The sequence below is a fragment of the Perognathus longimembris genome, chromosome 11, assembly GCF_023159225.1.
Source record: "Perognathus longimembris pacificus isolate PPM17 chromosome 11, ASM2315922v1, whole genome shotgun sequence".
Classification (NCBI taxonomy): Eukaryota; Metazoa; Chordata; class Mammalia; order Rodentia; family Heteromyidae; genus Perognathus; species Perognathus longimembris.
Window position 1 is genome coordinate 25,221,831 of NC_063171.1, and position 12,999 is coordinate 25,234,829.

Genomic DNA, 12,999 nt, shown 5'->3' on the forward strand with positions numbered 1-12,999 from the left:
CACAGAACTGTAACCAAAGTATAAACTATCCTTCAGGTTTGGCTCTCACTTCTGAGCACTAACTATGGTTTCAAGTAAATGTTTACCTTGATGAGAAATGTGAAAATTGTACGACATGTGTGGAATTGTGAAATTAAGGATTAATTTATTCATTCTACAAAGAATAGATGCTGGTATCTGTATATCCTGGTGTCTGTATGTTGGTCAGTAGGGCAGAGATGGAATCTTTAAATGCTTCAGTTTATAGTATACTGAGGAATCTGTAGCTGATGCTTTTCCTAGCAGCAAACCATCATTTAAAAATAAAGAGCCAAAGTTACAGAAGAAAATTGGGCACTTTGCTTTTCTTGTTTGTGAGTTATAGCACAGGTCTGAAGAGTTTTCCTTTAAATATAGAATTTTGATTGTGCATATTTTCATTTGAATGTTGAATTCATTAGTTATAAGTTGGACTTTTAAAATACTTCTTTGTTAATATTTGTATGTGCTAAAATAAAAATGATTCCTTTGATGAAGAAATTGAGCAGAGTGTTGTGGAAAAAGAAGTTTCTTTTATTCCTCAGGGATTGCTACCACATCTTACAGAAGGATATAATTTTTAAAGAAAAAAAATACAATTTTTAGATACACGGAAAATGTGATCCAGTGATAAAAACTTTAGTTTGATAAATGTACATATTAAATGTTATTAATACAGTTTTTTTTTGCTTTTTCTTTTGTTAACTTTTTGCAGTTTGATTTGTGGCCTTAAAATGTTTCATTTAAGATATATTTGGCAAATCAAATAAAATGAAGATTTCTTATTAGAATACTTTTACAATATTATAGTTGCTTTTAGTCACAACACTTATTTACGTATGCTTGTTTTTTCTCATTGCATTATCTTCTGTGGACTATAACTTTGTGAAGTATACGTATTTTGGGCTCAGATATGCCTGTATTCTTAAGAGTTAGTTCATAGTCATAGTTATTTACAAAATCACTGTCACCCTGTGTCTAATATATTTTTATTTTATGTAGTCATTCATTTATTTGTTTTGCTGGTCCAGGGGCTTGAACTCAGAGCCTTGGTAATGTTATCTCTCTACCACTTTAGTCACAGTATCACTTCCAGTTTTTTTGAGTAGTTTATTGGAGATAAGAATCTCAGGGACTGACCTGTCCAAATTGACTTCTAATCGTGATCCTCAGATCTCAACCTCCTGAGTAGCTAGGATCACAGGCATGAGCCACCAGCACCCAGCTATGTATTTATTTTAAATCATTTATTTCCAGTTGCATTATGGCTTTAATACAGAACAGACATACATACACACACACACACACACACACACACACACACACAACCTTTTCTAAATTCTTTTGTATTCCTCTGCTTAGTATCTTTGGGCCTATTTGGCCCAATTTTAAAGTCACATTATTTGAAGCCTATTTAACATTTTGATTGATCCACAGGCTGTGTATTTGTAACTTTATTTCTACAATACCTGGCCTTTATCCTTTGTAAACCTTTTTCAAGTGTAGTGCAGATCATCACACTATGTAATAACTACTGTTTTATTTATCTGTCTTGATAGTTTGAGTTACTTGAGGTCCTGGCTCCCTGGTATGGCCTGAATGTTTGTTTGTTTGTTTTTCATTCAAAATATTTGCAGTTGCATGGTGGGCAATAATAGATGGATAGCCATGTTCCTAATTCTTTTTTTTTTTTTTACAGTTTCACATGGCATGTTGAAAATAATTACAACAATGATATAACACTTTTTCCGTAACTTGGAGTTCATTTCATTTAGCATCATCTTATATGTTCATAAGGGTATAGCTGTTGGGCTCTTGTGATCCTCTGCTGTGACTAGCCTAAACATGTACTAGCTATTCCCTATGAGGGAAACCATAAGGTTTATGGTTCTTTGGGTCTAGGTCACTTCACTTAGTATGATTTTTTTTCCAAGTCCTTCCATTTCCTTAAGAATGGGGCATTGTCATTCTTCCTGATGGATTCATAGAATTCCATTGTGTATGTGTACCACATTGTCCTGATCTGCTCATCTACTGAGGGGCATCTGGGTTGGTTTCATATTTTAGCAATGACAGATTGTGCTGTGTTGAACATTGTTGTGCTGGTGGCTTTAGTGTGGTCTCTCTTGTAATCTTTTGGGTAGCCCATTGGGGCTACTGGGTCGTTGGGGAGCTCTCTTCAGCCTTCTGAGGACCATGTCCCTAATTCTGTCTATTTCTTATCTACACTGAGTAAAGTCTTTACATTCTCTATCTTAATGTTCTTTCCTTTCTAAATGAACACTATCCTTAAGGTATTGCCTCTAAAGTGCCTAATGGTGCCCAGTATTATTTTCCTTTGGACTTTTAAAAAATTATTATTCTAATGCCAGTTGTATACATTAACTATAAAAGCAACCAGAAGCATCTAGAAAAATAAAATTCAAAGTCACTTATACAGTATAAACAATATTAGTTTATAGGAAAACAATGTATTAATCCCTGGTTCAGCATTATTGTTATAAAGTTTTTTCCATCTTTCTGTTCTTCCATTTCCAGCCTATGCTTTGGTCCTTTGGCTAATTAGCTTCAAGATGGAAAAAATGGTTCTAAGTAGGTTGACATACCATGCTATTATGAAGAATTTGACCCAGCAAAAACTCTCATTGGTAAAACTGGGTCATCAAACAGGTCATAGTGGAACATACTAATTAATCCTGGAACTGGAGGCCTAGGAAAAAGGGTTACAAGTTTGAGGGCAGCCTAATCTGTATAATAAGACCTGTTTGGTGTAGTGGCTCAAGCCTGTAATCTTAAAAACTCAAGAGGGTGAGATGAGGATTGCAATTAGAAGCTAGCCTGGGCAATAAAGTTCATGAGCCTCTTATCTCCAGTACAAAAAAAAAAAGCCAGAAGTGGAGCTGTGGTTCAAGTGGTAGAGCGCTCACCAAGATGGTTTTATATAGATAATTCATAGTGGTTTCCATAATAAAACAAAGCAGAAATCTTTAGTGCTTATCTGACAGTAGACATTCAAGTATCATTTGCTTGCTAGCATGAAACTATATCACATAGTGAAGAATCCTCTATAAAGAAGGTAGTAGTAACAGGTACAAGAAAAGTGTTACAATTTGAAATAAAACAAAAGCTAACACATTCTGTTTAGTATCTTATTTTTAGATATTGTAAAGTTAAAGTAGAATATAGAGCAAAAGCTAATATATTCTGTTTAGTATCTTTTAATTTTTACATATTATAAAGTTAAATTAGAACCTAAACAGAAGAATTACAAGATCTGTTTAACAAATAAATGAGTTTTGTGTTCTTTCTGTTTGTTTTTAGTGAATGAGCTCATTCTCAAACAAAAACAAAGATTTGAGGAAAAGAGGTTCAAATTGGACCACTCAGTGAGTAGCACCGTATGTTTCAACTCTCATTACTATTTTTAATAATTTTTTGTTGTTTTTGTTTAATATTGAGTTGATGTTAAAACTTAGTATGTTATTTGTTTTATTAAAGGGTATTTATTTAAAGTTCTATTCAGATAAATAACTTTAAATCTACAAATGAACAACTGTATTGTTTGTCATAGTTTAGTGGAATGGTTACTTTTCTAAAAGTTGGATGGTATCAATGTTGAGATAGTTTTTAATAGTGACATTTGAAAGATTATAATGGCCAGGCTAAACAAAATGGGTAGGTATTTAGAATAGAGTATTGATATAACTGAAGAGTTTATTATCTTCAAATTATTCAGACAGTTGAGCTTTAATTACTACTTTTTGAAATGAAAGCTTAAAATATGGCTAGACAAATAGTGAAAACTTACTTATTCTGAAATCATACTTTTGAAAATTCTGACATAATGTTTGCCTTTATGTCCCTTTCATACCTGTTACCTAACAGAGAAATAATGCTTAAATTATAACTAGAAGAGAATGAAGAGCTATTGATTGTAGAGGAGTATTGTAGAACAGCAGTGTATTTTTACTATATATAATATGCATATTGGAAGCAGCTATTAAATATTTGTTTTAGAGTCTATAAACATTCTTGTTAAATGGTTACTTTGATTCTTTTCATTTTCAGAATGGCCACAGGTGGCAAATATTTCAAGATTTGTTAGGAACTGACCAAGATAACCTTGATTTGGCTAATGTCAACCTCATGTTGGAGTTACTAGTACAAAAGAAGAAACAACTGGAAGCAGTAAGTGGTAGCTTAACTTAAAAAAAAATGTTTAAATGGTGATGTTTATTGGAGTTAAAAAGTTCTAGAAATGCTTAAAATCATAGTGTCAGTAATTCATCTTTATTATTTGGCTAAAAAGATATGGAAAACTCACTTCTGACAAAAGTACTCATTATCAAGAGCAAATTCCTAAGCAGGCTTAATCACAGAACCCACAGAAGGAGGAAGCTGGAGGATCACAAGATGGAGACCAGTCTGTGCTACATAGACCCTCATCTCATGGGAGAAATAAAGGGAGAAAGCAAATTTCCTGTATAACATTTTCAATGGCTAGTTGTTATTAACATAAATGCTAAAAAAAGATAAAATAAAATTCTTGTTATATGACACAATTATTGATATTTCCTTCTAATAATTGTCTTTATCCTTTCATCCCCTTTCCATTTGAGACTTGGAGGGGAAGTAGAGATTTTTTTGTTATTTCCATTAGGCAGAAATCCTTGCAGAGGTGTTGCTTCAAAGCAGCAATTCTATGGCTTAACTTAGAGCATTTAAAACGTGATTATAATTGGGTGTAAAATGTTATTTTATGTAAGTAAATGTAAATGTAAAAAAGTATAAACTGAAACTGTATATTAATCTGCAGTTGAATATTTTAAAAGCAACATACCTTAACCTAAGCAAATATACATCTTGACTATTTTACTGACTTTTAAGTTAATCAAGTGGCTATTAGATAGTGACTTGGATTGAACTCAAACAACCAAATTTTAGAAGATTAGATAGTGGATTTTCTAAAATACTGCGAGCAAATGAGATTAGAGATTTGAATGTTTTTAGGAACCTTTTAAACCAGTTATGCTTTCTTTTCTGATACATTTTTTTATATGTGACACTTAGTTTATTTTTCAGACTTTTGATAAAAGATTATCTTTTTCCAACTTCAGCTAAAATAAAAAATCTGTTCATTAGTTAGCCCTCACCTGGGGTCTCACTAATAGCACAGGAATCTTTTAGTAGATGAAAGAAATTCCTGAGGTTAATTTCCCCTATACTTCTAATTATAGGGTTTTGGGTTTTTGTTGTTTTTTTTTTGCGTTTCCTGGGGCTTGGACTCAAGGCCTGAGCACTGTCCCTGGCTTCCTTTTGCTCAAGGCTAGCACACTGCCACTTGAGCCACAGCGCCACTTCTGGCCATTTTCTATATATGTGGTGCTGGGGAATTGAACCCAGGGCTTCATGTATACGAGGCAAGTGCTCTTGCCACTAGGCCATATTCCCAGCCCGGTTTTGGGTTTTTTTGTTTATTTTTACTATCTACTATTTCACATGTTGTGTTAAAAGTCGTGGAGTGTACTCTGAGTGTATGTATGACTGTGTGTATGTGTGTGTGCACACAGGCGTAGATAAACAGAACAATAAATCCTTTCATAAGACATCTTTGTGATAAATTAAACATATACTGTTACCTTGCCTTTTGACCTATGATTATTACAACGAAGGGACAGTAAAGAAAAGGGTTAGTGATTTAGTTTAGGGAAAAGTTCTTTCCTCTGTACCCCCACACACGCAAAAAGAAGGAAGAAAAAGAAAATGACAGCGAAGATAATAGGAGTATTTTGTAAGTATATCAACAAAGGCAATAGATTCAGATTGCTGAAGGGTGGTGGTGTCCTATACACTAAACCAGTAGGCAAAAGCTAAGAACTAACACTATGTTGTGGAACAGAAATTCCAGCATTGGTGACATCCGTTCTTTCATGTAGTCCAGGCTGAAGACAGAATTTGTCAAGAGACTGTTGAAAAAGTAGATGAAATCCATGATCCTTTCCTATTTGGCTCAGCTGTTTCTCCCTCCTCTACTTCCCACCCATAGTAAAATAGAAGCTCTTTGTACTAATGTACAACTGCATCTTTAACGATGTTGGAGACAAGTACTTTTCTCAAGCTAGATGATAGCGTATTAAATGTGATTACTTCACTTTCCGATATGCCATTGTACGTCTTTCTTCCTTTGTGGCTTAGAATTGAAGAAACACAGTTCCCTTAGTTTTAGATTATAGATCTTTGCTATTATTTTTTCTGAAAAAGGAGCCAACTCAGGAACAAATTTCCTGTCCTAGGCTTTTTAGCTACAACTGTGTATTGTTTCTGTGAATTAGAAGTGCACATAGGTTTTCATACTGTAGTTTTTTATTTTGACATATATACATACCTCTTTTTTTTTTTTGAAGCTTATAACTGATAGAGATTTGGTTTTATTTTAATGTATCCGGGATGAACCATTATAGGAATATTTTTACTACTATTAAACAGCATCTCCATTTCATTTATTAAAGGAAAATTGATTACTATGTTTATAAACTTATTATTATTCTGTTTTTAGCTTTTCACACTTTTTTTTCATGCAAGTATGGGGATTGAATTCATTGCTTCTGATTCTCCCTTGGCTTTGTGCTTGTGGTGTGCTTTCACTTTATCTGTACAGCTTTTGTTGTTGTTGTTAATTGGAGATAACAGTCTTGAAAATTTTTCTGCATTTAATTCCCTTCTGAATATATATGAATTTAGGATAAATTCCTACAAACAAAAACATTATGTTAAAGGAAATTTTTCCTGCATCTTGCCTTTTAAGAGTTGTACTGATTATATTTCCTACAGTATTGTTTAAGATTGTTTATGTCTAGGTATACTCCTTAACTACAACAGTACTTTTTCTTTCTAATATGATTAGTAAAAGCTAGTATATAATTTTGAATCACTTCCTTGTTACTGCCAAGGTAGTTGATTTTGTGAATTTTAATATTAAAAGATACTTGTTTTTATACTCAATAAATTTCAAGGCCCAATCGGGCACTGGTAGCTTATACCTATAATCCTGCTACTCAAGAGGCTGAGATCTGGTAATTTCAGTTCAAACCAGACTGGGCAGGAAAGTCCATAAGACACTTACTTTGAATTAACTACCATAAAGCTGGAAGTGGAGCCATGGCTCAATTGGTAGAGTGCTAACCTTGAGCAAAAAAGTTCAAGGACAGCACCCAGTCCCTGAGTTCCAGTACGGGAACTGGCACCAAAGTCTCATAATTTTAGTTTATTAGTTTCGCCTTTGTTTCAATTACCAGTTTGTTGTAGACACTATCTTCTTATTTATATTAATTTTTTTTATTTCCAAAGGTTTAATTTTGACTATAATCTATGGAAATGTATTCTTACTATCGTGACTAATAACCAGAAAGTTGTAAATTTGACTTCTGAAAAGTATAAATATCTATTTTTTAATGCTTACTGCTACACATGAAATTGTTACAGGAAAACTGATTTTCGTGTCTAGAAACTTTGTCTTGAATATGCTGTAAATTTGATTGGAGAAACAAAACCATTTTCTATAAGTAGGTTTTCAATATGTAGAATATCTGTTTCCTGTGTTTCTTGGAAAATGACTTGTTTTTTGAAATGCCAAATAGCAAATTATATATTATTAAGTGGTAAGAGTAGATTAACTTAAATGTGTGCATAAAAGTATTTTTTAACTGGTTTTGTTGTAGTATCAGTGAAATTTTTTAATGGAGTTATATTTCTTAAAAGAATATTTATATTTTTTTATTGTAGGAATCACATGCAGCCCAACTACAAATCCTTATGGAATTCCTCAAGGTTGCGAGAAGAAATAAGAGAGAGGTATATTATTTTGTATGTTTTACATGATGTTCCATTTGTTCTTGTTCCTACTTTGTAAAATCTTTGAAATACAAAGTGTTACAGTATTTTTAAAACCATTTAACTTTTCAGAAAATTTTCTCACATTTTAAGTTCGTTTTATTGTTTAACCTTTACAATTTAGTGTTTTAAAACAACTTTTGGAGATGTGTTAAAATAGAATGATCAAATGACATTCTACTTCTGTCATACAGAGACATCTTGGGAATATTTAAGAGTTATAGTTTTTCTTCCAGTAATACAGTCAGGAATAAATTAGTACAATGATTTCTTGATAAACCCATTTAGACTTGGAAGTAAAGTCATTTAGGCCAACTGAAAGTCAGTTTTATATTCATGGTTTTATAACTAGAAAGTTTTAATACTTATAAAATTCCTCAGTCATTTCACACATATACAAAATATAGGAATTGGAAAATTAATAAATAAGATTACATGCTCTGAACATGCCAAAATAGTTCTGAAAAATCTTTATTTTTGATCACATTACTAGGGTTTGAACTCAGGCCCTTATTCCCGCCCCTTAGCTTTTCTACTCAACTGTTTGAGCCACAGCTCCACTTCTGCCTTTTGGGTGGTTAATTGCAGCTAATAATCACATGTACAGTCTTTTTTGTCTTGGCTGGTTTTGAACCAGGATCCTCAAATCTCAGCCTGTTATGTAACTAGGATTATAACATGAGCCACCAGTGCCAATCTTGTTTTCTTTCTTTTTTTTTAAGAACTATGTATTTAGGGCACCTCCACTCCTTAAAAAGATACATACTCATGTACTATATTCTGAGTTACCTGTCTGAAAATAAAATGACATATAATTTTATTTTGATGATATACTCTGTACATTGCCAGAATTTTCCATTCGCTTAGTGGGATAATTCTTCTTTTGATTATTTGTTGTGTTTTTTTCTTTCTGACTTGGTTCAGATTACATTTGGATTGTGCTGGTGTTCATAGTGAAATATTTCTTAGATGATTTGTTATTGTAGTTTTTTTTAATGGGAGCTATTATTTATGTTTTTAATGTTTTAAATTTTATTGTAAAGATGATGTACGGAAGGATTACCTTTATGGAAGTCAAGTAATGAGTACATTTCTTTTTGAACAGTGTCACCCCTCCATCATTGTCTCCTAATTCTTCCCTCTCCCAACTCCTTTTCTCCCCAAGTTGTATAGCTTATTTCCGACATTGTGTTTAGTAAGTATCAAGGCTGAATTGGTTCACCCTTTGTCCCACCCTTTCCGAGTTTCCCCTTCCACTTCTCAAATCAGATCAACTTTTATACAAAACAAAGGATACAGAAATCAAAAACAGTGACAAAAGAGAATATACCAAAGAAAAAAGGAAAGAAAAAAAACTGTACAATTGAAAACTCTCTTATTTCTATTTCTTGGATGATTGTATTTTCCTCATCCTTCACTTTTGCTAAGTTAACATAGAAACATTATCTTCATTATATGTTTCAGATTTACTTATGTTGTTTGTATTTTATTTTTCCTTTTTGTGGGGCAGTACTGGGGTTTGAACTCAGGTCTTCGTACTGAGTCTGCTTGCTTGCTTGCACCTCTGGTACTTTACTACTTGGCCACACCTCCAGCCCTCCTCTGGCTGGCTTTCAACCACCATCCTTTGGCTTTCAGCCTATTAGGAGTTATGGAGTTAAGGCTAGGATTACAAGTGTGAGCTGTTGGCACCCAGCTGTGTTTTAGTTATGTAATTTTATTATTTTTCTTGGCAGAGGTTGGGAGGTGGGACATGAAATGGTATCCAAGCATTCATTTGTTTAAATACCTTATGACTTAGTACTCTTCTTAAACTACACTGTGCATGAGAATCCACTGAGAATTCTGTATAATGCTGATTTTTATTAAGGTCTTTGGAGACAGATGATAGTATCCATACTAGCTAGCTGCGTGATACTGAAATATTCAGTCCTTGGGGCACACTTCTGAGTTAACAAGACTGAAAATTTTATAATATATGGAAATTATTAATCCAACATTCACTCCGCATTTATACTGTAGAGAGAAAATTGTACTTTTTCAAATTTATGCATATTTCCCTTTTGAGAAAAATGTGTGAAATTATGTTTTTTAATTTTTTTTCTATATTAGACTTTGAACTTATTGAGAATGAGATTTAGTGCAAAATAACATGCCAGATAATGGTGGAGTAAATACATCAATCAAGTGAACTGCTCAAGCATAAGAATATTTGAGGGTTAAATAAAGTGGCTTTTGATTTTTAAAGTTTTACTTAGCCCCTAAGTGTTTTTCACTGTACAGTGTCTTTGGTGACTACTGATGTTTGCAACAAATACTCTTCAAATAGTTTTAAGTGATACAGGTCGGAGATGTTTTACTGTTACTATTAGGTTACCTTGCCACCATTTCTCAGATGCTAACAGAAGTCCTGAGACTAGTGGCTATCTTTCTCTCTCTCTCTTTTTTTTTTTTTTCCTGGTCATGTGCCTGAGAGGTGTGGGGGGCGGGTGTGGAGTGTCTCTCTGGTTTAGGGACCAATTCAGTCCTCGCTATTAGCATTTGAATCAGGCAGCCTGCGGGTTTTGATAGGAAAGAGGAGCTAAGTGTTGCAATTGAAGGGGGTAAGTCATTTTCTGGTACCCTTTAATCAGCTGGAACAGTTGGGGAAATGGCTAGGGAGAGCAAAAGCCTGTGCTGGCCTGGGAATGCAAATGGCCTCGTCTCCGGAGGCTCTCTGGAGAGCCATCTGAATAATCAAGGAAACGGGTTAATGGTCAGGGTCTTCTCTCAGGAGCCACAGGAAAGAACAGGCAGGCTTGGGTATGGACAGGCCAAAGCCTTATCCAGACAGCTCACTGGCGGGATGGTGGAGATGACTTGAAGGCGGCACCTATCTCTTGAATTATTTGACAGACCCACTGGGTTTGTATACAGCTGAAGAATGCTGAGCTTAGGAAAGATACCTAGTCTCTTCAAGAGGAATATATTCAGTATTCAGGGAAGCACTATTTACTGGTCAGAAGACAAATCTGCCCTGCATGTATTTACTATATCTGTTGTTCCAGGCTGTTCTTTATACTAATATCCTTGTTTAAAAAACAAAACAAAACAGTTTAGAGTAAAAACTATCAGGTGATGTGCAGCAATCGGAGGGATCAATAGAGATTTTTTTTCAACTCTCTGTTGTAGCTGACATTTTCAGTAACACCTTTTATGATACTGAGTTGCATTACATATCTCTATATACTATTTCTGTTTCTACTATTAAATTTCTGAAATTATGCTGGAGAAAGTTTGGCTTGATTTATTTTGAATCATATTCCTTTGGAGAGGTTATATTTTCTTATAGTAGGTAACGGACAAACAAACATAATAGTTCCAAGTACTTCTAAATATTGGATCCTCTAGTGATGACTGACTACACAGTCATGAATATATTTTGGGTTTTTTTGTTCGTAATTATTTGTGATTGAGTGACTTATATTTCATTTTTGAGAAACTAGATTAACTTTTTTACTGTTTTCTTGACCAAACAGTGTAAATTTCTTCTTGATTGGAGTCTAGTACTTTCATGTCTTATATAATCAAAATATGCTGAAGTCTCAAAATTTACTTGATGTTTTTCCCTGTCAGTGTACACAGAATGAAATTAGATGAAGACATTTGCATATTTAATCTTCAACAATATATGTGTTATTCCTGTCTCTTGGAGTATAGTTTATTGTTGAATTTTATTTAATTAATATAGATTGGATTAGAAACTACTACTTTGGAATTTTTCCTATAATTGATCCTGAAAATTAACTTTGTGATTTTGTTTGTGGTTTTAATTAGGTTATTGTTTTAGACATATGTAACACAAGTTAAACATGCTTTTCAGATTTAATATAGTTATTACTTCACTGTCATATCTGGCTATTAGATGCTTTTAGGTGCTAGCTATTAGGGCTATTTAAATCAGTGTTTACTTCTAAGTTTCAATTTATTTAACCTTACTTACTCTTTTCAGAATACTTAGAGAACAGAAAGTTTAAGGTGCCTAGTAGGCATTTGCATTGTATATGTAACAAATTACCCTCAAACTTGATGGCTTCAGACATCAAACATTTAATATCTCCAATCAGGAAATGTAGTACAGACTAGCCAGGTGCTTGGCTCCGTATTGTTGAGCAGGCTGCAATCAAGGTGTTGGCCAGGGCAAAATTGTCAATTTTGTCTGATGTAGGAACTTTTCCAGACCACATGGGATTCTTCATAAATAGGACACACAGTCCACAGTCAGCTTTCATCAGAGGTAGTGATTGAGAAAAATAGATACCATCTGCTATTGATGTTTAATGTTATATCCTAACATTTTTGCTGTTTCCTCATTGTTAGGAACAAATCATTAGTATATTCCAAACATGAGGGTTCCACAACTGTGGGAATACTAAGAGGTGGAGATCTTGGAAGGTCATTTGAGAATCTGCCTACCAAAGCATGTAGTAACCAAGTATGTTAATATTCCTTAATTATTTTGGACATAAGGTCTTTGGGTCCCAGTTAGAAGCCAGTTTCATCAGTTCAAATCTGTACCAGCATTTGAGTGATTGCTTTATCTTTCTTTTGATTTAAATTTGAATAGACTTTTGGACAATGTTAGTATCTCTTTTTGAATTTCTTTGGAGTTTCAAATGAATTTTAAACTTTTATTGGAAATAAAGAACAGAAAACCGAATTAATGAAATTTATGGGTTAAAGTGGTTTGGAGTGACTGTGTATGTAACTACTATCTTGATGGTGCAGCAAAATATTTCTACAATTCCCGAGGCCACCTGATTTTTCAGAATACAGCCCTTTCTCTTGCCCACTAATTTACCAATATTCAAATATTATAGCAATCAATACCTTGCCTTTTTTAGTGTTTTTCTACTTAAGTGTTTTGGGGCTTTATATAAATGTGCTTGTATACTATGTAATCATTTGTTCCTGTCTTTGGTGCAGTATTAAGATTTATCTGTATGGTTGTATGTAACTATAATTAATTTCTGTTGTAAAGTGTTTGCTAAAATAAATAGCTCAATTTTTCATAAAAATAGTTGTAGGTAGACATTTGAGTGGTTTTCAGCT

At 33.5% G+C, this 12,999-nt stretch overlaps 1 protein-coding gene across 2 annotated transcripts in view; it reads left to right on the forward strand.

The window, feature by feature from the left end:
* Cop1 (COP1 E3 ubiquitin ligase) overlaps positions 1 to 12,999 on the forward strand; it is a 96,985-nt gene that overhangs the window by 24,851 nt on the left and 59,135 nt on the right. The window contains exons 4-6 of one of the 2 annotated variants that reach the window (XM_048356422.1): positions 3,340 to 3,404; positions 4,087 to 4,206; positions 7,801 to 7,869. In XM_048356422.1, the coding sequence (XP_048212379.1) occupies positions 3,340 to 3,404; positions 4,087 to 4,206; positions 7,801 to 7,869 (254 nt within the window). Of the gene's footprint in view, positions 1 to 3,339; positions 3,417 to 4,086; positions 4,207 to 7,800; positions 7,870 to 12,999 lie in introns of both variants that reach the window. The other variant, XM_048356421.1, reaches the window with a different exon arrangement.